This window comes from Ylistrum balloti, unplaced genomic scaffold (genome assembly GCF_031769215.1).
Source record: "Ylistrum balloti isolate Yb309-2 unplaced genomic scaffold, AGI_CSIRO_Ybal_v1 Utg371048, whole genome shotgun sequence".
NCBI lineage: Eukaryota > Metazoa > Mollusca > Bivalvia > Pectinida > Pectinidae > Ylistrum > Ylistrum balloti.
The window spans coordinates 1394213-1419876 of record NW_026782580.1 but is presented as its reverse complement, the minus strand read 5'-3'; the positions used below and the strand labels follow the sequence as shown (position 1 = coordinate 1419876).

Sequence of the window (25664 nt, the reverse complement as noted above, 5' to 3'; positions counted from 1 at the left end):
AATGTATCAGAACAGAAAGCTCATGGGTCACCTATAGGAACGTTTCAGAACAGAAAGCTCATGGGTCACCAATAGGAATGTATCAGAACAGAAAGCTCATGGGTCACCGATAGGATCGTATCAGAACAGAAAGCTTATGGGTCACCTTAAGGAATGCTTAATTACAGAAAGCTCACGGGTCGACTATAGGAACGTATCAGAACCAAAAGCTCGCGGGTCACCAATAGGAATGTATCAGAACAGAAAGCTCACGGGTCACCTATAGGAACGTATCAGAACAGTAAGCTCACGGGTCACCTATAGGAATGTATAAAAACAGAAAGCTCACGAGTCACCTATAGGAATGTATCAGAACAGAAAACTCATGGGTCACCTATAGGAACGTTTCAGAACAGAAAGCTCATGGGTCACCAATAGGAATGTATCAGAACAGAAAGCTCACGGGCCACCTTTAGGAATGTATAAAAACAGAGAGCTCACGGGTCACCTATAGGAATGTTTCATAACAGAAAGCTCACGAGTCACCTATAGGAATGTATCAGAACAGAAAGCTTACGGGTCACCTATAGGAACGTATCTGAACAGAAAGCTCGCGGGTCACCAATAGGAATGTATCAGAACAGAAAGCTCACGGGTCACATATAGGAACGTATCAGAACAGAAAGCTCACGGGTCACCTATAGGAACGTATCAGAACAGAAAGCTCACGGGTCACCTATAGGAATGTATAAAAACAGAAAGCTCACGAGTCACCTATAGGAATGTATCAGAACAGAAAACTCATGGGTCACCTATAGGAACGTTTCAGAACAGAAAGCTCATGGGTCACCAATAGGAATGTATCAGAACAGAAAGCTCACGGGCCACCTTTAGGAATGTATAAAAACAGAAAGCTCACGGGTCACCTATAGGAATGTATCAGAACAGAAAGCTCATGGGTCACCTATAGGAACGTTTCAGAACAGAAAGCTCATGGGTCACCGATAGGAACGTATCAGAATAGAAAGCTCACGGGTCACCTGTAGGAACGTATCAGAACAGAAAGCTCACGAGTCACTTATAGGAACGTTTCAGAACAGAAAGCTCACGGATCACCTATAGGAACGTAGCAGAATCAAAACATCTATAAAATAGTCATCACTCCAACCGATACACACTCCCATTCACGTTCAGCAAGCCAACATTTTTTATGTTAAATACCAAATCCGTTTTCATAATCAGAAGGTCAAATTCCGTACCAGGTAGTTGCAGTATAAGAAAATTAGTTTAGTTGTGAGAAATCAGTTTGAGGAAATGAAAATGTATTTTGCAGTAATAGACCGTAGTGAAATAGTGTAAATAAATTTCACTTAATGGACAACAGACTAAAGCGATACCATTTCTTTACGATCTACAGTATGTTTTCCATCGTTTAATGTTTCAGCTTCAAGCTTTACTGATTTAGCAGATTCGTGAAAAATGCTAACTTACGTTTGTATTATACTAATGATCATAACAAATAATGTATATTATCCATTTAACTCATCTGTTTCTATTTTGGATTGGAAAATTTTAACTTAACTTTTTGATTAGCTTAACAAGGTGACTTAACCAGGTCCCTAAATGAAACAATTGTCATTACATCAGTTTTATATATAAAGCAAACAACATGTCTCTAAACAAATAAAATCTTATAATTCAGGTCAAAGGTCACCAGGTGATCGGATCACGTAAATTTATATTACCTACAGGTAATACTTGATCAAAAATCTTTTAGTGCAATAAAATCACTTTAAAGTAAATTTTCGGCATTGCTTACATACAGTATTTTCTCACAGATATTTTTACAAATAGTTTGTACAACGATGCACTTTAAGGTGAATGGCGTTACAATGGTACAAGTACGATATTTTTCCACTCCCTTCCGAAACATTAAATATTGTTTTTGTAGGAACATAATTGCATTGCGGCTCTGCTATGGTTTAAACCGACGACACCCGTATCATACAGTTGTTTCAAAACAGCAGAGATCTCTTTCAAATAATAGTATCTCCCAATGACGAAAGATGAAACGAAACTTCGCGGCCATTGTTTATTATTTTTCACTCTTCCTAATCCAATAAATCTGTAAATACCTAGTTATCTCCATCTTATCTGTGTTGGATTTACTGAAAGAGGTAAGTTCGGGTTTTAAATAGCCTAAATACTCGTATAAGGGAATAAGTGCTATGTGAAGAGAAAAGCCGACCTTGGTAAAGATGGGTCCATACTATCAGCTTGTTTAGAGAGTATTAGTTGTTGTTGACAATAGATTTGACACCAGACGGCGCCTCGATATGACTCGCTCTAAATAACTGAGGACTAGCGCAACAAAGTGGGTTTGTTTTTCTGTCAACACAAAATAAAGCTACAGATGTGGAGAATGTTACATGAACAAACTGTTAAAAGGAGGCAATGTCATAAAGTTATGACCTCAATCACTTACAATTAAATGTATCCACATCCAGTCCCCCTCGACCAGTGGGATCTGGAATTTCTTCTCTAGAATGGTATGTGGGATTCATCTTTACCCTTTATAATAGTATCTAGGACCCCACCTCTTCCCTTTATAATAGTATCTAGGACCCCACCTCTTCCCTTTATAATAGTATCTAGGACCCAACCTCTACCCCTTATAATAGTATTTTGGACCCTATCTCTAACCTTTACAATAGTATCTAGGACCCCACCTCTACCCCTTATAATAGTATCTAGGACCCAACCTCTACCCCTTATAATAGTATTTTGGACCCTATCTCTAACCTTTACAATAGTATCTAGGACCCCACCTCTACCCCTTATAATAGTATCTAGGACCCCACCTCTACTCTTTTAATGAATTTCAAACCTCAGCTCTACCACTTGAAATGGTATTTGAAATTCCATCTCTACCCTTTTCATTAATCTGAAACCTCCAATGTACTACTTAAAGAAGTATCGTAAACCTCATTTATACCCCTTAAAATGATATTTTAAACATCATCTCTACCCCATAGAATGATATTGTAAACATCATCTCTACCCCTTAGAATGATATTGTAAACATCATCTCTACCCCTTAGAATGATATTGTAAACCTCATCTCTATCCCTTTTAATGGTATCTTTAAACACATCTCTACCCCTTCTAATGGTATCTTTAAGCACATCTCTACCCTTATAACGGTATCTGTAAACACACCTCTACCCTTAGAATGGTATCTTTAAACACATATTTACACCTTAAACTGTTATCTTTAAACAAATCTCTACTGCTTATAATGATATCTTTAAACACATCTCTACCCCTAATAATGGTATCTTTAAACACATCTCTACCATTTATAATGGTATCTTTAAACACATCTCTACCCCTTATAATGGTATCTTTAAACACATCTCTACCCCTAATAATGGTATCTTTAAACACATCTCTACCCCTAATAATGGTATCTTTAAATACATCTCTACCCCTTTTAATGGTATCTTTAAACACATCTCTACCCCTTATAATGGTATCTTTAAACACATCTCTACCCCTAATAATGGTATCTTTAAACACATCTCTACCATTTATAATGGTATCTTTAAACACATCTCTACCCCTTATAATGGTATCTTTAAACACATCTCTACCCCTAATAATGGTATCTTTAAACACATCTCTACCCCTAATAATGGTATCTTTAAACACATCTCTACCCCTTATAATGGTATCTTTAAACACATCTCTACCCCTAATAATGGTATCTTTAAATACATCTCTACCCCTAATAATGGTATCTTTAAGCACATCTCTACCCTTATAACGGTATCTGTAAACACACCTCTACCCTTAGAATGGTATCTTTAAACACATATTTACATCTTTAAACAAATCTCTACTGCTTATAATGATATCTTTAAACACATCTCTACCCCTAATAATGGTATCTTTAAACACATCTCTACCATTTATAATGGTATCTTTAAATACATCTCTACCCCTTTTAATGGTATCTTTAAACACATCTCTACCCCTTTTAATGATATCTTTAAACACATCTCTACCCCTAATAATGGTATCTTTAAATACATCTCTACCCCTTTTAATGATATCTTTAAACACATCTCTACCCCTTATAATGGTATCTTTAAGCACATCTCTACCCCTTTTAATGATATCTTTAAACACATCTCTACCCCTTATAATAGTATCTTTAAGCACATCTCTACCCTTATAACGTTATCTGTAAACACACCTCTACCCTTAGAATGGTATCTTTAAACACATCTCTACCCCTTATAACGGTATCTTTAAACACATCTCTACCCCTTATAATGGTATCTTTAAGCACATCTCTACCCCTTTTAATGATATCTTTAAACACATCTCTACCCCTTATAATAGTATCTTTAAGCACATCTCTACCTGTAAACACACCTCTACCCTTAGAATGGTATCTTTAAACACATCTCTACCCCTTATAACGGTATCTTTAAACACATCTCTACCCCTTTTAATGGTATCTTTAAAAACATCTCTATCCCTTATAATGATATCTTTAAACACATCTCTACCCCTTATAATAGTATCTTTAAGCACATCTCTACCCTTATAACGTTATCTGTAAACACACCTCTACCCTTAGAATGGTATCTTTAAACACATCTCTACCCCTTTTAATGGTATCTTTAAAAACATCTCTATCCCTTATAATGATATCTGTAAACACATCTCTACCCCTAATAATGGTATCTTTAAACACATCTCTACCCCTTATAACGGTATCTTTAAACACATCTCTACCCTTATAATGATATCTTAAACACATTCTAAATGGTATCTTTAAACACATCTCTACCCCTTTTAATGGTATCTTTAAACACCCCCCCTTTAATGATCTTTAAAATGGTATCTTTACATCTCTATCTTTAATCTTTAAAAACATCTCTATCACATCTCTACCCCTTATAATGGTATCTTTAAAAACATCTCTATCCCTTATAATGATATCTTTTAACGCATCTCTACCCCTTATAATGGTATCTTTAAGCACATATCTACCCCTTATAACGGTATCTTTAAACACATCTCTACCCCTTTTAATGGTATCTTTAAAAACATCTCTACCCCTTATAATGGTATCTTTTAACGCATCTCTACCCCTTATAATGGTATCTTTAAGCACATCTCTACTACTCATGCTGAAATCTTGAATCACAACGCTACCCAGTATCTAAAACCTGACACGTGTTTTCACTTCAGTGCCCCATACCTGATGAAATTAGGGCCGATATTGTCACCTTTATAACACAGCTTGTGTTGATAGGAGGACATTATAACGTGTATCCAGTCGTACTCGACATAGCCATGTCACTGTATTTCAAGTGTCTGTTTATCAAAAACTGTTCATTGGAGTATCAATCTATTTATCTGAAACAATTTATTGAAGTGTCGGTTTCAAACAGTTATATAAATGTTTAGTATTGAAAAACAAATTCCTCACGTCAATCAGAGAGACCAGGAGCAGTTAGAAATTGATTACCTGATTAAGGTGAGAAATAGATTACCTATCCTTTTACCAAGCACGTGTTGAAATGTACATAATCCGAGAGACACATACCCACGCTACTCTAGAGGTCCCCCTTCTGTTTGCTATATACCAAAGGTGGGCATTTAAATTCTTCAAATATTTCCGGAACAGCGTCCCCATTAACACTGACGCTGGTGCATTACTGGTGCACAGGTAGGAGGCACTGTTTTCGGGTAGAGCTGCCGTTAAGATATTCTCTATATGTGGTCTTATGTCTACTACTCAGTGTGGTTGTTTCGCCTAGAATTTAAAACTATAGCGAATCATAGGTATTAAAGGAGGCAGGCATAGCTCTAACCAAATCTGACTGTTCGTATCAAACATTGCATTAGTCGACTCATTGCTCTTCCGGTTATATTCTTGATGTGATCGTTTTAATTGCATTCAATTTATCTCTTATACCATTAAGGTACAAAATGTTCAATCAAAACACTTATATATAAAATAAAATGACGACGGATCTCAGACTCTACACTCTAACTGCCATAGTGAATACTGAATAGATAATTCACGTAATGTAAACTAAAGAGAAAACAACATCAAGTACAAATACACTGGATCAAACAACTGTCGTTATTTCCATGAAGTCGATTTATCGGAAACGCAATATCATTTCTATTTCTTCACCATTAAAAAGTCGTAACTATATAACAATGTGGTGTTCCATATCCTCGTCACAAAGGGTTTAATAATCCGAAGTGCATGTATCTTTAAATATTAAATGATAAAGGACACCTATAACAAATGCTGTTTTTTTTTTTTAATATTGTTGTCGACTTCTTCAGCCAAAGGAAAATGGACCCATTAAGATTTAAAAGTTTAAAAGCTCGTACAATACCCAGCCTGGTAGTCTATGTTTGAGAGGACTGGTCGCGCTGCTGTCACACCGGATATCCGATAATACTAAATTTACCCTTTACAAAATATCATAGACTATCAATTAAACTCCTCTTTTATATAATGATAAATACACCTTTGAAATGGATATTGACTTCCTCTAGAGGTTCAGCCCAGTTTATAAAAATAAAACAAGACGCAATGCAGGAAGTAAGACCATAGAACTGGTGTGATGTGCCATCATGTTGAAGGGTCTCGTCAGAAGCGACATTTGCGATAATGATAGGAGTTATTCTATCAACGAGAGCTTCCATCATTCAACCAACGTTTTTATTTTATTTTATTTTTTTCTTCATGTCATGATAACTTCCCCATAAAGTTTTAAATGATCACATAGATGACGAAATGTGCGATAGCAGACTTTGGTTAGAAATGCCCTTGTGATGTCGATGTATTCATTCGTGGGTCGAACGAGCACGTGTAACTGTTACTACTACTGACACTAGAGTCGCAAGCTTTCTATGGTCCCTCATTGCAATAGTAAGAGATACTACATCTTATTTTGTAACTAATTGACGGGAGGTCTAACTGACAAATTCCCGCCATAAATAAACGCTCATGTTACAGTCATGACAAACTCAATATCATCCCTTGACAACCGGGAATTAAGAGGTCTTACGAACCAGCCTGGGTATCTGTGGTATTTGCTTTCCTACCTACACCACTATCTCAGCAGTGTCGATGTATACCTGTTTCTTAAGCTACGTTTATTTACCTGATGTTTTAAAACATGAAATACAAAATCGCTAATTACAGTTCTGCCAGCCCTGTGATACTCGATCGGGTGCTGGGTACTTTCCCGACCACTCCGTCTCTAATTTACTTGTTGGGGTCGACAGGTGATATAAAACTGTGACGGCCACCTGGGCCGAATCCGCCCATTTCTCGACACACTGTCAGTTCCCGCGGCGCAAGGCGTGTGAGCTGTTCTAGATGTGATACCCCGGGTCACTATCAGAGCTTAGTGGTGTCCCCCTTTGATATTCAGTTGGAAAACCAATCTGAAATGGTACAGTAACCGTCAATGATGGTGATTACATAGTTAGGTTTTTACGAGAATTTACATGTACGTCTTATCTCTCCGTCTTCTGGTCGTTTATTCCAAACATCTGTATTTCCATCGCATTGTCACAATACCTTCATGTTAATGCCGTTTCGGATTTAAATACTTTGGAATGAACACGACTTAGTTGTAGTGAGGTGCATTCGAATGATCCTATAAGACATTTGATTAAGCCCATTCAATCACCCTATGAGGTGCATTCGGAATTCGCCTTTAAATATGGATTCTGTAAAACAAATCCTCATACACCGAATTTTCGGCTTTAGTGGACAACACAATACAGAGAGTAAACAATTAGTGGTACAGTCTTAAACAACAAAGATAATACCGACATGCCAACAGACTCATAATTCAAACTCAACTTCGGCGAATCTATAGCAAAATATGAACAAAAGCTTAACACGGAGCACCTGAAAAAGGACCAGGAGAAAATACTAGTTGTTACGGAAGGGTAAGCGTCTTCTGCTTCATCGACGACAACTGCTATGTAAATCCTGATTAATCCACTTCGGTAGTGAACAAAGTCAACAACAACGAAACCATCAGGAAAATTTCGCCCAAGAAAAAAAATGAAAGAATACTTTCCAATGAGATCTTTATTACGACAGTAAAACTTTCATTTACATCTAATTGTCATCAACCTGCATTCCGTGAAAGTTTGTGTCGTGACTTGAATATCGAATATCGAAACATGTAAACATCAGGAATGTTGCCATCTACATATACAAATGGAAAAATTCACAACAGGGAAATTGAACTCATCACGCTTAAAATACAGCCAGGTGGAATTTGTCCCCGTTGATTTCGTTGTTGGAAAAGATCGGGGTATTTAACTGATATAGAGGAGTCTGTCGAGACCCTGATTTCCAATTCACGCAGGTATATGTATGGAAAAGGTTAATAGATTTCTCGTTATTTGGAGGCAATACATTATCACGAACATAATTTATATATGTGGGTGGGTGGGGGGGGGGGGGGGTCGTAGGGAGGGGGGAGGGGGGGTCAGGGTGCGTGCGTGCATGCGTGTGTGTGTGTGTATATATATATATATATATAAACGAAGGATTTGGCAAGGTATTTGGCCTGTTTTGTAAGCTCGTCGAAAAGAAACAACAAAAAAGATATGAAAAAAAAAAAAAAAAATCAGCTGAGAGAGTGGCACATTTTATTCAAAGATTGATATATTAATATTGTTAAATGGAACCTACATGTAGATTATATTGTTAGTAAAATCTCAAAATATATTGCAACCCTACGTAAATTAAAACTCATATTGAATATACACTTATATCCGACCACTTCTTGAATATGCATGTGAGGTATGGGGCAACTGTAGTGAAACAAATTCCCTGTCATTAGAAAAAATCCAATTAGAAGCTGCCAGGTTAGTCACAGGTTTACCTATTTACACAAAAATAGATTTTCTATATAGAGAAACAGGATGGTTACCTCTTTCAAAAAGAAGATAAGCTAGGAAGCTCTCCCTCTTTTACTCGATAGTTAACAACTTGGCACCTGATTTCCTTATTGATTTATTACCTGATATTGTTGGTAACTTAGTCCCCTATAATTTAAGACGAGCCCATTTAATGAAAGATCAACAATTCCGTTTACAAATATCTCATAATTCTTTTTTTCCTTCTGCAACTAATCTTTGGAACAACCTGAACAATGATATTAGAAATTCACCCACTTTAAATTCTTTTAAGCTAAATCTTAAAAAATCTATGTATGTGAATAGTGCTCACCACAAGCAATTTATTAGTTATGGCTCCAGAAAATTAAATATCATCCACTGTCGTCTCCGAAACCGTGCAAGTCCACTCAATTATGATCTTTTTCGGACTAATCTTGTAAATTCACCAGAGTGTCAATGTGGGCACCCGTGTGAAGATTCTTATCATCTTTTTTTAAATTGTCCTTTATATGCTGATCAACGTAGAGCACTATACCAAGAATTAATATAGTATGACGGTATTGTTAATGTTAATATTCTTTGCAATGGTGACTCTAATATCTCTGTGGATGATAACCTTAAAATGGCCAAATCGGTCCAAACATTCCTAGGAAGGTCAGGAAGATTCACTTAAATTCTCCCCTCCTCTCTCACCCCCCCCCCCCCCCCCCTCCCCCCCTTTTTTTTCTCTTTCTCTCTCTCCCATTCTACATCCCTCTTTCTATCTCTCTTTCCCTATGCCACACCCTGTTCTTATCTCTCTGTCTGTTTCTTTATTTTTTTTCCACTTATACATTTTACATAAAAAGACTATTATAATAGTTTCATGTCACCACGTGACCATATTTATGTAAATGTTTATGTGTATGTTGTACGAGAAGTCATTTATAAGTTGGTAAAACTTACTGACTAATCCTATTGTCAATGTCATTGTCAATAAAATATGTTTAAACTTAAACTTGATATTGTTAATTAGGAAATCAATCTGTTTTATAATTTCGTTCTCCTTATATTTCTTCTTTGATTTTGGCGTATTTGTAACGAAACAAGCTCCAACATAATGCACATCTGTATACTTGAACCGCTGTTCACCTTCTTTAAAATGAAAACTTTCATTACAAAAAAATCGAATGCGTTCCTCCAGTTTGGAATGGGGTATGTGTGTGTCCCCATAGTGGAAAATTGTAATTATTGTTTAGAGGTTTGGAAGAGAGTGCTAAACAGAAAATTCATGTTTCTCTATTTCATGATATATTCAGTTAGTATACAGCAATATGTCATCATCTTATCATTCTCACAATTACACCAATACACTACAATTTGAAGCAGATGATTGTGCTCACTAACTTAACGCCTTTGTTTGGAAAATAACATACCGTGGACGTCTCCAGTCCGTCGTATCGGCTTGCAATGCAAAATATGTTAACATTTTAAATTATTGAATATTGTGAAGATATTCCGTGTAAAATGAAATAATTATCTTTTTTTCAATAAATGTGGTTTAATCACAAAGTGTAAAATAATTCGAAGTAACGCCATTTTTCTTTTTTCTTTCTTTTTTTTTCATTTGAAATAAACATGATGACATTCAAACTTAAAATTTCCATTTTATATCGTTTCCTATAACGTTCTAAATTAAATCACTTGGAAAACATTGAAAATGGAAACTGACCTACTACATGTGTTCTATGATGGGAAATGGTAAAGGTTCCAATTAGAAAAAAAATACCTCCAAACATTTTCCATTTGACATACACAGGTGAAAAGTGAGTAAATATACAGGGGAAATGGATTCTACAAAAAGTGAGTAAATATACAGGGGAAATGGATTCTACAAAAAGTGAGTAAATGATGAGAATTATTTGAATGTTATTTCATTTTTTTTATTGAATTTAGCTGGTGCGTTGAATTTTCCAGCGAGGCCATTACATCTTAATTATTGTCTGTTATAAATACGTTTTCCGCAGTTTCAATGTATACATACATCTGCACTTCAGTATATTTAGAACGGATCAAATCCTATTTCAAAAGATGAAAGTGATGCAAAAAAGAGAGAGAGAGAAAAAAACATGATTTTTGTACTAAATCATTCTTACTCTCCTTGGTTCTATCTCCAATGAAGGAAATTTAAGCGGGACCGATTTCGACACGGAGTAGAAGTGCTTTCGCCGGGAGGAAGAAACCCTGCTATACATTAATTACAATGATTTTTTCTCGTGCCTTATACGGGCCTTGAACTTACTATCTACGACATCAAGTCGCCAAACCAAGAAAAAACATTTCACCATGACGACATCCCCAAAAGTTGTTTCAAAGCTATAATGATGAACAGTCAGATATTCTCCACAGGATCATAGTGGTAGGTCGACTATTAAATGTAAAATTCATGAACCTGGTCACATCCGAGACTAAACGCCAGTGAGATATTGTTGTTAATTTGTAGTTGCCATGGTTACCAATTCGATTTACTTTTTATCTTGTTTTGATAATGCTTTGATTTCCCCTACTAAGTTATCATTGTAAACACATTTGTTCCTGTTAGAGAAATTCAAAAATTTGTTATGTTCCTAAACGTACATCTAGAAAAACATCAAAAGTAAACACAGTCCCTCAAGTTCTATATCGCAACAAAAGTTTGAATAAGGAGATTTGACCGTCAACCTTTCCCATTGTCTTCATCAACTTGCATCTATCGAAATTCTATGTATTTGTCACATGTAGACATTTTTCGCGGAAATCTAACATTTGGAACAATCCTTTAAATATCGAATCAACTGTGGAAGCAGGATAGCAACTATCTAGACCAAGAAACTTCACATTAGCGGAATGGAAATTAGGAAACACTTTGGTGGAAAGCTTGTCCCTATTAAGATTCATTGTAGGAAAAATTCGAGGGAATCCGGTGTTGTAGAAGACTTTGTGGTGGACTGTATTCCCGAAATAATTACCTGTGACCTCGAATGATAACAAAACAAAACAAAAAACAAAACAAAAGTAATAAACAAAAAACAGGTGGAACAGTGGTTTCCATGTGTATGCGAAAAGTCTTATTTGAATCGTATTACCATCTTTTAGCCCCAGTGTATATCTCCGTGGCGTTAGATGTTCTCTTCACAAAACACTATACACTATTGTTGAGGTTGATTCGTAGTTTTATCGAATCAATCAAGACCAGTGTTAACCGAGATCGAGGTCGATATTGATCGTGGTTTCGATAAAATCATTGATTAATTGAAATCAACATGCTATAAATACTTCTTTTTTTTCAAAATAAATATAATGCAGCTACTGATTGAAAACAAAATATCATTTTATAAATGTATTTAAAATAGCATCAAAAAAACCAAAAGGAACAAAGTGTTATTTTAGGGAAAAAACACAAAATTCATATCAAAATTAAGTGTTGTGGGGAAGTAGTCCCTCATCTCCAGAAAGACATTTTCCCAGCATCTGTTTTTTCAAAAGTTTGCACATTCCTTCTTTGAGAAATTTCCAGAATTTAAAATCCGCACTGGAATCGTCTTATGTAGATGCCAAATACTGTTCAAACAGTTTTACTTTAGAAAAGGGAGAAAGTCTCTATTTGTTTTTTTGAATGTTTGTAAAAATAATTGTTTTGATATTGAAAATATGCTGGCAATCTTTGATACCCACGTAAGTAAACCTTTGGGTTACCATAAAGCTTCGGACCCTGAAAAAATCCATAATATTTAATGCCATGATCTATCTTAAAATAGGGAGGATACCTTTGTCAGTTATAAGGGAGATTATAATGATACTCTATAAGAAGAAACTCAAATTGTCAAGTTGGATTTTAAAGTTAAAAACATTAACTAAACAATGGTGGAACTGGTTATCTGCAACTCAGAAACAGTTCATATGATTGACCTCGAAGTATTGAAGGTAAATTTAAAGGATGATTTTCGGCAGGTATATTTGACTTTGGTGAACATTTCTTGGGATGGAAATGAATACAAATATCTTAACGTTTCTCCTTATTGCCGGTCAGACTTGAGCAAACCACTAGACACCGGATACCTTGTCCATGATAAACACATCAACAGGGAGCCTGAAATTGATTCCTAGTTCCCAGTTCCGTCTTTTGAAAACGGAACTGGAAACCAGATCCTTGTTTGGTTTAATAAAAACGGAACTGGAAACCAGATCCTTGTTTGGTTTAATAAAAACGGAACTGGAAACCAGATCCTAGTTTGGTTTAATAAAAACGGAACTGGAAACCAGATCCTTGTTTGGTTTAATAAAAACGGAACTGGTAACCAGATCCTTATTTGGTTTAATAAAAACGGAACTGGAAACCAGATCCTTGTTTGGTTTAATAAAAACGGAACTGGAAACCAGATCCTAGTTTGGTTTAATAAAAACGGAACTGGAAACCAGATCCTTGTTTGGTTTAATAAAAACGGAACTGGAAACCAGATCCTAGTTTGGTTTAATAAAAACGGAACTGATAACCAGATCCTAGTTTGGTTTAATAAAAACTGGACTTGGAACTAGATCCTGGTTCCGTATACGAAAAGTCGAGTGCATCTGATCTTATCTCCATTCGGGAGAGGAATCGAACCCACAGCCTTTCATACAGAAATTAAGATTAGCCACCTTAAACGGAACTGGGAAACAGGACCCAGTTCCGTGTAAGAAAAACGTATACGTTCGAGAATCGACAAATCTAATTTGCACGATTTTGCCTTAATTCGGGACAGGAATCGAACCCTCAGTCGTTCACCTCAAAGACAGTAATACTAACAAAGATTCTATAAAGGAATTGGTCTTATACGGAACTCGCATTCAAAGTCGAGATCTGTTTAACCTTAAACCTTAAACCAACATCATGCTCCCACCAGGATTGTTATTTTCACCAAGCGGTTCAATTAAATAAAATTTGTTATTTTTTAACCATGAAGTTCAATAGAAGCAAGATTGTTATTTTAAACAAGCGGTTATCAAAACATGTTTTATTGATTACTATGCAAAGTTAATACTGTAAAAGACAGTGTGTCATATATATGAAAATGAAAAAAATATAATGAAATGTATTCTAAAATTATCATTTTTCACCAAACGGTTCGATAGAAACAAAATTGTTATTTTTCCGCAAGCGGTTCAATGGAACCAAGCATGTTATCTTCTAACAAAGAAACTCAATAAAACCTGGACAGTTTAATTTTAACCAAGAAGTTCCATAAAACCGGGTTTGTTATTTTTGCCAGGCGGTTCAATAGAACTTAGATTATTATGTTTTACCAAGAAGTTCAATAAAGCCAATATTGTTATTTCTTAACCAAAAAGTTCAATAAAACCAGAATTGTTATGTTTAACCAAGGAGTTCAACAAAGCCAGGAATGACTGAATGTCTCATATTTGCAATACATACATGTCTCGGTCGGTCTTCACTGTGATTTTATATCAAATTCTGTACTTGTGGTATAACTGAGAACCCCCTCCCTCCCTTTTTTTTGTTTTTGTTTTTTTGTTTTTGTTTTTTGTTTTTTGTTCTTTATCTACAAGATAACATACTACTTCCTCAATTCCAAATGCGTCTCTTCTAACTTGAGACGGATTAATAGAAGTTGTCAAACTTGTTTTTTGTTTTCAAACCCAATTTCAATTGTTATTTGATGCTACTATGTACCTTGTAAAGAGAAAAAATGAAATAAAATAAAGTTTACATGAAAGCCAGGATTGTTATTTCTTAACCATGGAGTTCAATAAAACTTGGATTGTGATTGTTTTCACCAATCAGTTCTTTATAACTAAAAAAAGAAAGTTTGGGTTTTTTCACCAGAACCAAGATTATTGTTATATTGACCACAGGTTGACGGAACAAAAATTGTTGTGATTCGACCGCGAATATTAGCGACTTTTTTCATGTTACATTCCGTTTGTTTTCTGTCTCTCGCTGCGAGGTGGCGATATTAACCGTGATTTGGTATGACGTTGGTTTTCCACGATAGAACGAAATTGCGTACACAAGACACCGTTTCTAGCACAGTAAACACAGTTATTATCATTAGTTGTATCACAATTTCTCTCCAGCTTTATTGCTCTTACAAAACGTCTTCGGAGAGGCAATGACCTATGTAATACATTGCAATCAAAACAAACAAAGTAGGACTGAACCACCATGATGTATCACGCGATATCGACCAAATCCGGGGATGATGCGTCAATATCCGGGTATTTTATTAGACTGAAACTTCCCGGGTTGATTAAGACACATAAATCGTGCATGTCAGCGCTCGACTTACCACTAAAATCACAGAAAAGGCGTAGCCAGGCACATCGAGTTGGGATATTGAATACTCGCCTCAGGAATGAAGTATGCACGTGTTTTAACATCTAGCATATATCAATGAAGCTGCCGAAGTGTTGACCTTCGGATGAGTCGCTGGTAGGGTCATTGCAAGTTGTCATCTATGAATTTACACAAGAAAAATAATCTATATATATTTCTCATATAAAGAAAGTACTGAGTGACCCCTCCCTATGAGGGGTTTGGTCCCTAGGATGACGGCAGTGATTACATAGAAATGTTACCAAAGGTCATGTTAACGTTTACACACGGAGCTAAGGTAACAGACAGCCCAACATTGTACGAAGAAGCTCTTGAAGGCATCAGAGACCTCACTATACAACTGTCTATCTCAAACTTCTCTACAAAATAAATAAATCTACAACACAAGAAAAGAAACATTTACCTGAATTTACGCCCATTTATTACACTTAAAGACACGTCCTTTTAAACGCGAGGCACCGTTTTGTGCGTACCTTCTGTAAGAGTTCGTTTGAAGATGTTTTCTATTTGTGCGATACCGATATCTTGCTTGTAATTTTCTTATAGAGTTTGCTTACCAAGTTGTGTAAATAACGCCGCAGCGAAATCCATTGTCGTTTAACATTGTAGACTAGATACAATGATCTTAGCATGCATACACGATTAAACACGGCAAAACGAAGTGGATGGAATACTGAATACATATGCTTCTGACAAGAGACAGCTATTTATTAATGAAGAACACCTGTGTATTTTGAAGATATAGCCTCATGTTTAAACCGTAGAATTTAAGATAGATGTGTTTACTGTGTCATGGAGGTGATCCTAATCAAACAAGGTGCTGGTGAATTCCTACTCGTCTGCGGGAACTCCCACGTGTGCACTACTACCAGATCGGGAAACATTGACAGATACCCGAGTATCATTTAACCCTACTACCACTCAGGAGAAACATTCACAAATACCCTAGGATCGTTTAACCCTACTACCACTCTGGAGAAACATTGATAAAATACCAGAGTATCGTTTAACCCTACTACCACTCTGGAGAAACATTGATAAAATACCCGAGTATCGTTTAACCCTACTACCACTCAGGAGAGACATTGACAGATACCCGAGTATCATTTAACTCTACTACCACTCAGGAGAAACATTGACAGATACCCGAGTATCATTTAACTCTACTACCACTCTGGAGAAACATTCACAAATACCTGAGTATCATTTAACCCTACTACCACTACTATTGATAAAATACCAGAGTATCTTTTAACCCTACTACCACTCTGGAGAAACATTGATAAAATACCCGAGTATCATTTAACCCTACTACCACTCTGGAGAAACATTGACAGATACCCGAGTATCGTTTAAATCTACTACCACACTGGAGACACTTGAGAAATATTCACAGATACCCGAGCATCCATTAACTATACTACCAATACATATTCGCCATCTCACGCTACTTCCAGATAGTAGAAACATTCACCGATACCAAAGGAACTTGTGGGACATGTTCATGTATGTGAAGATGTCTGAGCAAAACTTCAGTCCAATGAAAACTTCCATTCAGTTTTTGACCTCTGTTCTTTTATTTTTTTAAGTAATGACTGTTCCTATCACAAAATAATGAAATCATCATAGCGTTTGATTAACGTCGTTCACATCATTTTCATTTTGCAAGATTTTCAGGATGTTCTGTGGCGACTAGATGGAGTTCCATAACAATGTTTACAAGCTATGACATTTCAGTGAGATGACACTATATGGCACTTATTTGGCCCTACCATTACAACACACCGTCACATTCGTCTATATGGCTGCAATCAAACGTATTACTGCGGCATGTCTTTAACAGTAAAGCATCGTCATCAATGAAGTCCATTCATAACCATACAGTATTAGTTCATCAATCCACAGTCTTCTCATTTCCCGTCTGACCCCCTACCTAAGCCTACCCCAGCCATCATCACCAAACCATTTACCAACCGCAAGCCAACCACTACACACTTCCAACCGTTATGAATCAGCGCGGCATATTTTCTTGCCATCGTTAGGTTTTCCCCATTGAATCAAAACAAATCTGATACAGAATCATTATATGCAGTAAAAAGAAAAGTGTAATTTGTTGGCTGACGTAAAATTAGATCGAAGCTAGATTTTGTTCTATAACAGGAACTCGGGCATGCAATCAGCGTTAAGGACACGCTTGCGTTCGCCTGCGCTGAGATTCGATGTGATTTAAGACCGAAGCATATATATTCGAGTGAATTACATTTCATAAATGAGATACGAACGCATGCTGTTAATCACAATAAAGAAAAGATGGTGATGAATCAGCGAAAAATGTTCGGAATCGAGCTATGCGTGCAGACTTAGAACTTATTTAGTAAAGCTGACTATATAGAAGGTATCATCTTCAATTGGTTTCCTACATTACAAATCATAAGTGTGGGTACTTGAAAATATCTTGAGATGTTTACTACAGAAGTGTAACCGACAAAAATATCCCTCGAATAATTGTCTGCACGTGCAAGAGAAATATACATGTATAAAGAGGTATATATATATTAATGAAAAACCAGAAATAATAATAAAGAGAGATATTTTTTATTCACATCCTGTCGGGACCTCGAAGTCTCGCTTTGAATTGTGCGGCACTAAGCTGAATGATCAGCGCAGCACTTTCACGACATCCACCGAAGGGATAACGACACCGTCAACGATATTTATAAGAATTTATTTTTCAGACAATACTGCTACTGTAATCGTAATATAAACACAATATGCTATCATGTAACACAAAAATCATCCCGACATTTCTATCTCTATATGTCTGAATTAACTTGAAGATTGAAGAACAACATGTCACTGTGTCCCGTCCCCGACATCATTTTCCTATTAGCCATCAATGTGTCGTATTCCCAACTTCACTTTCCCATCTGACATCAATATGTCCCATCCCAAAATTCAAATTCCCACCAGACATCACTTTATCCCGTTCCCAAACTTCATTTTCCCACCAGATGTGTCGGTGTCCCATCCTCAACTTCATTTTCCTACCAGCCATTAACGTGTCCTATTCCTTACTTCATTTTTCTACCAGACATCACTTTGTACTGTCCCAAACTTCATTTTTCCACTAGACATCAATATGTCCCATCCCCAACTTCATTTTCACACCAGACATCATTTTGTCCTATTCCAAACTTCATTTTCACACCAGACATCACTTTGTCCTATTCCAAACTTCATTTTTATACCAGACATCACTTTGTACTGTCCTATACTTCATTTTCACACCAGATATCAAAATGTCCGATCCCAAACTTCATTTCCACACAAAACATGAATGTGTCCAAGCCCCAGCTCCATTTCTTATTACTGAACTGTCGTGTCCTGGCATCTAAGTTCGTTCGAAAGGTCAAATATCATATTTAACAATCATAAGTATATATCCTTCAGTTTGATATCTTTCTTCATATCAATATCTCACCCCAAACTTTATTTTCACACAAGACATCAACATGTCTTATCCCAAGCTTTATTTCCCTACCTACCAGACATCAACACGTTCATCCCAAACGTCATTTTCCTAACACACATCATGTCTCATCCCAAACTTCATTTCCCTACCTACTAGACATCAACACTTTCATCCCAAACTTCATTTCCCTAACACACATTATATCTCATCCCAAACTTCATTTTCATACAAGACATCAACATGTCTTATCCCAAACTTCATTTTACTACCTACTAGACATCAACACGTTCGTACCAAACTTCATTTCCCTACCTACCAGACATCAACACGTTCATCCCAAACTTCATTTTCCTACCTACTAGACATCAACACGTTCATCCCAAACTTCATTTTCCTGTCCTTTGAGATATTAACGTCTCTCAGTTTGATGTTTTCCTACTTTTTGTCAAAGCATGTCGGATCAGCACTATTTTACGTATTGTAACCATACAATTTAACTAGGAGGTTTTGTACAGGAATAGTAAAAAAAAATGCTTCCCTTTTTTGTCCGCTGTCATTCTTTAACGGTATTCAGCAGGAATAATAGAATATCTAAACCATTGGAACATAAACCAAGTTCTCAACAAGTCGACATACATGTTATGAAAGGGACGGTGAAACGGAAAATAGATCAGAGCTTTATATCATTGTAAAGTTAGGTATGTCAGACAAATAACGAGAAAGTTTTAAGACGAGAAAACCTCAGAATCTGTTAACATTTTGTAGACCTCCGACAACCAAGACATCAGCAGTATGTTCAGATTCTTAAAGAGGTATTGTAAAAACATCGCAGTTTTGTTTTCGTGAACTAAGATGTTTCTTTTCATCCACTAATTATATGTTAACGAAATGATAAACACAGAAAAAATGACACGGGTCACCGTACTGGTAGATTTCGTGGGCAAGAAATATTCACATTTTTTTAAAACCACGAAATTTGAGCTACGTAAAAACAAAAGAAGATTGCGCAGCACATTAACAACTATCGACATAATACAGAAACAACAGACATCTCATGTATTCAGTTTTATAAACTGTTTGTTGAAATCACGATTCGACGATGTTAAAAAATCGAAAGTAACGATTGATCTTTAAGTGAAAGATACTATTGTAGTATCAAAACCGTAACACATGATGTAATATTTATTTAGATATCCGTTAAATATTTCAGGTTTAATTGATTGTGGCTTTTGACATCTCTTCATATCTGTGACTGCCATATTTAAAGATTAGTGGAAATGGAAAGATCGATAGAATCAGAGACGAAAGAAATATACTGGAAATTTGATAGACAGAATTAGAGACATTAACGGGAGAGAAAACAATGACATACGCGGAGACAGAATTATAGACATAACATAAGTGGAAAATTGACAGACAGAATAAGAGACCATAACGGGAGACAGGGACATTGACAGACAGAATCAGAAATAAAAATCGGAGAGGAAAAGTGACGTGCAGATACAGAGAAAATAACGGGAGACAGGAACCTTAACAGACAGAATTGGAGACATAACGGTAGAGGAAATTTGACACATAGAACTAGAGACAATAACGGAGACAGGGACATTGACGAACAGAATTAGAGATAAAAACGGGAGAAGAAAATTGACATTCAGATTCAGAGACAATAACGAGAGACATGGATACTGACAGACAGAATTAGAGACAATAACGGGAGACAGAAACATTGACAGACAGAATAAGAGACAATAACGGGAGACAGGAACGTTGACAGACAAAATTAGAGACAATAACGGGAGACAGAACATTGATAGATAGAATTAGAGACAATAACGGGAGACAGAAACATTGACAGACAGAATCAGAGACAATAACGGGAAACAGAAACATAGACAGACCGAATTAGAGAGACAATAACGAGAGACAGGACATTGACAGACAGAATCAGAGACAATAACGAGAGACAGGAACGTTGACAGACAAAATTAGAGACAATAACGGGAGACAGAACATTGGCAGACAGAATTAGAGACAATAACGGGAGACAGAAACATTGACAGACCGAATTAGAGACAATAACGAGAGACAGGACATTGACAGACAGAATCAGAGACAATAACGGGAGAAACATAGACAGACAGAATCAGAGACAATGGCGGGAGACAGAACATTGGCAGACAGAATTAGAGACAATAACGGGAGACAGAAACATTGACAGACAGAACCAGAGACAATAACGGGAGACAGAAACATTGACAGACAGAATTAGAGACAATTACGGGAGACAGAAACATTGTCAGACAGAATAAGAGACAATAACGTGAGACAGGAACATTGACAGACAGAATCAGAGACAATAACGGGAGACAGGGGCATTGACAGACAGAATAAGAGACAATAACGGGAGACAGAAACATTGACAGACAGAATATGAGACAGACAGCCAGGATCAGAGACGATCTAAAGAGACAAAAAATTCACAAACAGAAAAAGAAACAATAGATAGATTTAGACACATTAATAGACTGAATCAGAGACAGTATAGGGAGATAGGAATATTGGCTGGCAGAGATTCAGAGACAATGTAGAGAGATCGGAATATTGGCTGGCAGAAATTCAGAGACAATGTAGAGAGATCGGAATATGGAAAGACAAATTTGATTAGAGACAAGAGATATATACACAGTCAGTCAGAAATAAATTGCGAAAGAGAAATAAAAAAACACTTACCCCGATTGATGTATGCTCGGTAAATATAACACTAGAAATATCCACAAAATCGACCCTGTCCAGCATCCACCTCTCACCCACATATTCCATATACTTCTCCCAGAGGCCGGCCACCGGGACATATGGACTATCCACACACCTGGACGGTCTTAGAAACTCGTGTCGCTTTAATGAGAATTTCAAACAGAAAATCCGTCCTTGGATTTATTTTAAGAATTTACGCTAAGCCATCTATGAATCACGTAAAGTTAATTTAATGGACAAATTTGTTTCCACTTCATCATTTAGCATTGAAACAGTAGCCCTCGAGATGTGTGGTACCATACTGCTAAAGTAGCAAGTTCTAGACAATTTATCGTTCACATCCTTAAATAAAATTCTCGCAGTTGTCTCTCCTGTCACATTATCAATAGAGGGCGCAGTTGATACCACATAGTTTCCAATATAATTTAATTCTTCGTATCAGATTTAGAGCTGAATGATACCGCTTCAGTCTTGATATATAGTATTAACCCTCTAACGTTTGCGGAGCCAGACACACCAGGTAAAACTATACCATCACTGTACAACCCTCACTTACTGCTAATTATCATCGGGGTTGTAAACGATTTACAATTCTATATAACTTGTAACTTTTTCAGGTCACGAAACTTTAAGTGTGCAATGTGGTGAAATTCCCATTCTAATTCAGGTGCGTCGGGATCACAAACGAACTTTAAAACATTGAATGGAATCAAATTCCTTTCAAGCGCTCCCGTGACTACGTGAAGAGAGAAAAACGTGTGAGATGTAGTCCGCTTTAAACTGGCTGTTAACTCCCCTCGCCTATTTCAGAAAATATGCTGACTATATAACAGCGTTTCATTGATTTGCTGATCCAGTGTGACAAATGCTTCCCTTTCTTGTCCGCTGTCATTCTTTAACTTGTCAACAAATAGACATCTCCATTCTGTATCACAGAGCACGACTATTGCTAGACGTATATGGATGTCTTACATTGATATACTTTGCAATTAAATGCAATAGCTCCCTTTTGTGTTTTAGAAATCTACACCAGAGTCTGTCTCGAGCCACAATACAAATACGTCCGCCCACATCTAATCTCAAGTGCCTGTACATGCATGGGATTACGTTGTAGTTACATGTACCACCAAATCAAGATGAGCGCAGAACAACGCCGTACCAAAGATGCATCAGTACAGAGGAACAAACCGAAAATTGATTAATTTAATTGTTCAAAAACGCAAATCATGTCTCGATGATTCAGTGAAGGAGCTGTGACATGAATTGTACATTATTGTAGGTAAAGACGGAGGAGAAACATATTGTTATTGAAAATGTATACTGACTTTGTTAAGTACAGCGTTATGACAACTGTTATTATATCTCTCTCTCTCATGTTTGGAAACAAATGCCAAAAACGAGTCATTAAAAACGTCACGTAAAGCATAACAGCCATGAGTAATTAATTGTTTACAAGTTATATCTAGTACAAGTGTTACACAACACGTTTAAATATAAACAGTAGGAGCTATATTTAAAGTAATAAACTTATTGATTTCAGTTAAGGACGCGTGAATTTAAACGACGCAAAGCAGACATGAAGAAGGTCGTTTGTACCATAGCATTTGTTAAAATTGATAAACAAACCTAATCTCTTGAACTCGTTCGTTTAAATTGGAGGAAATCCTTGTGGATCTTCAGTTTAACAGAAGTTAAAAGATCAATCATACTTCTGAAAGTTTTCCAATTTCTCATTCATAAAAAATAGGTTTGCCAATTCATTTGTGAGTTAAATATATTCACAATAACGTTTAAAAACGACATTCCAATTGTTATGACGTCATCTATACCAGAATTATGTTTTAACACATTTCAAACCGTTTGTTTTCGATTTTTAAATTCAGTTACATATTGTAAATTTTAAAAAAATCAATTTAAAATCTTTTACATTTTGTTCCTTTGTCTTTCTAATCTATTAGGGCACAGATAGTTTTGCTGGAGATGCCTGACGTCATACGTTTGGCGGGTTATTTCAAACTGCGATCAAGAGCATTTATGCTTGTGTTCATATTTCATTGCCATCATAGAAATAAACACTGAAATACTGAACAACCTTCATTTGGATAGTAAGTAAATAACTTGTCATTTTAAACTTAATTTTAAAGGTGTACTTCTCGGATGTCTCTAGAGCCTGAGCGAAGCTCTTGAAAGACAAGAAAGTACGCTCCAAATCTGAAACTGAACTGAGTTTTCTCCCTTGCATTGCATACACGTGTATCAACTTTTGGGATGATCCGATATACCGGACGTACATGTAGTGCTCTTTTTTCCGAAATAAAAGAGAGTGAGAGAAAATGATACATTGTATGTTCGTGTTAGAGTCTTGCAAAAAAAATCACGTGTAAGTATTTGCCTTATATTAACGTGTAATTGGCGTAACGTTATTGCAACCTGTATCTATTTTGTTTGATAACTGACGAAACGTTAGAGCCACAAGATACTTTAATTTACATTACAGAGCCCTAAGCGTCTAAGGAAACGTCCTAATAGCTGATGTAAAAACAATGACGAGACGACAAAAACCATTAGATTACACTCGTAGTCAATCAACCATACAATAAACTGGATGTTACGGTGGCTTATTCCATACAATTCGTCTTTTCGCAGGGCGAAAAAACGATACAACGAAAAGACGAAAATCAGCCAAAACGAAAAAAAACAAAAAAAAACAGAAAAAACGAAAAGACAAAAAATGTAACGATATTTATCAATCCCGTGTTAGATCGTGATGTGTTGGTAGTATGTTATATTTATCAAACCCGTGTTAGATCGTGGTGTGTTAGTAGTATGTTACATTTATCTAACCCGTGTTAGATCGTGGTGTGTTGGTAGTATGTTACGATATTCACCAAACCCGTGTTACATCGTGGCGTTTTGGTAATATGTTACGATATTTAACAAACCCGTGTTACATCGTGGTGTTTTGGTAGTATGTTATATTTATCTAACCTGTGTTAGATCGTGGTGTGTTGGTAGTATGTTATAATTATCTAACCCGTGTTAGATCGTGGTGTGTTTGTAGGAAGTCACGAAATTTAGCAATCACGTGTTTTACCTTGGTGTGTATGTTAAAATAACATGGTTTTAACAATCAAAAGCTGCTGCTTGTAGCTCTTGGTGTGGAGTAGGATTAAGCGATTGTTACCAACCACGTGCTAAAACCGCATGTGTATTTAAATGGTATGTTGTTTAGCAATCGCGCACTACTTGAAGATATTGGTGTGTATATAAGATGTCACGCTTTTTACCAACCACGTGCTAGATCTTAAACAAAACCGTATGTTTGGTTTAAACTTGGTCACGGTAATCCCGCTGCGTGCTATGAGTATCATATTCTGTTTTTGAGAGTGATTAACTGCTTGCAACCTACGTGAATGTCTACTCTAGGGCAAGATGTAGAAAGAAGTTTATTTAACTATAGCGGATAAATAAATAGTAAATACATTTATCTCGCAAGCTCATTCGATCAGAGAAATAAAATGTGAATATCCCATGTATCATTTATGTTTATAAGTTGGTCAATGATTGAAAACGTCACTAAAAAGGTCATAAACACAGGTCCAATAACTAACTATATAGACCAAGCCACTGAAAGGTCATAAACACAGGCCCAGTAACTAACTATATAGACCAAGCCACTGAAAGGTCATTAACACAGGCCCAATAACTAACTATATAGACCAAGCTACTGAAAGGTCATTAACACAGGCCCAATAACTAACTATATAGACCAAGCCACTGAAAGGTCATAAACACAGGCCCAATAACTAACTATATAGACCAAGCCACTGAAAGGTCATAAACACAGGCCCAATAACTAACTATATAGACCAAGCCACTGAAAGGTCATAAACACAGGCCCAATAACTAACTATATAGACCAAGCCACTGAAAGGTCATTAACACAGGCCCAATAACTAACTATATAGACCAAGCCACTGAAAGGTCATAAACACAGGCCCAATAACTAACTATATAGACGAAGCCACTGAAAGGTCATAAACACTGGAAAAGGCCATTCAAAGGCCATGTCCACGTGCCCACTTACTAGACAAGACCACTGATACGTCATAACGGAAGGACCAATATATGCAC

At 36.4% G+C, this 25664-nt stretch overlaps 1 protein-coding gene across 1 annotated transcript in view; it reads right to left on the bottom strand.

The window, feature by feature from the left end:
* The window catches only part of LOC132560323 (protein Wnt-7b-like), a 106759-nt gene extending 85046 nt beyond the window's left edge, over nt 1-21713 (bottom strand). Inside the window, exon 1 of the mRNA XM_060224996.1 lies at nt 21507-21713. Within this exon, the coding sequence (XP_060080979.1) occupies nt 21507-21628 (122 nt within the window). The 5' untranslated portion in view covers nt 21629-21713. The remainder of the gene's footprint in view (nt 1-21506) is intronic.
* Between the last annotated feature and the right edge of the window lie 3951 nt (nt 21714-25664).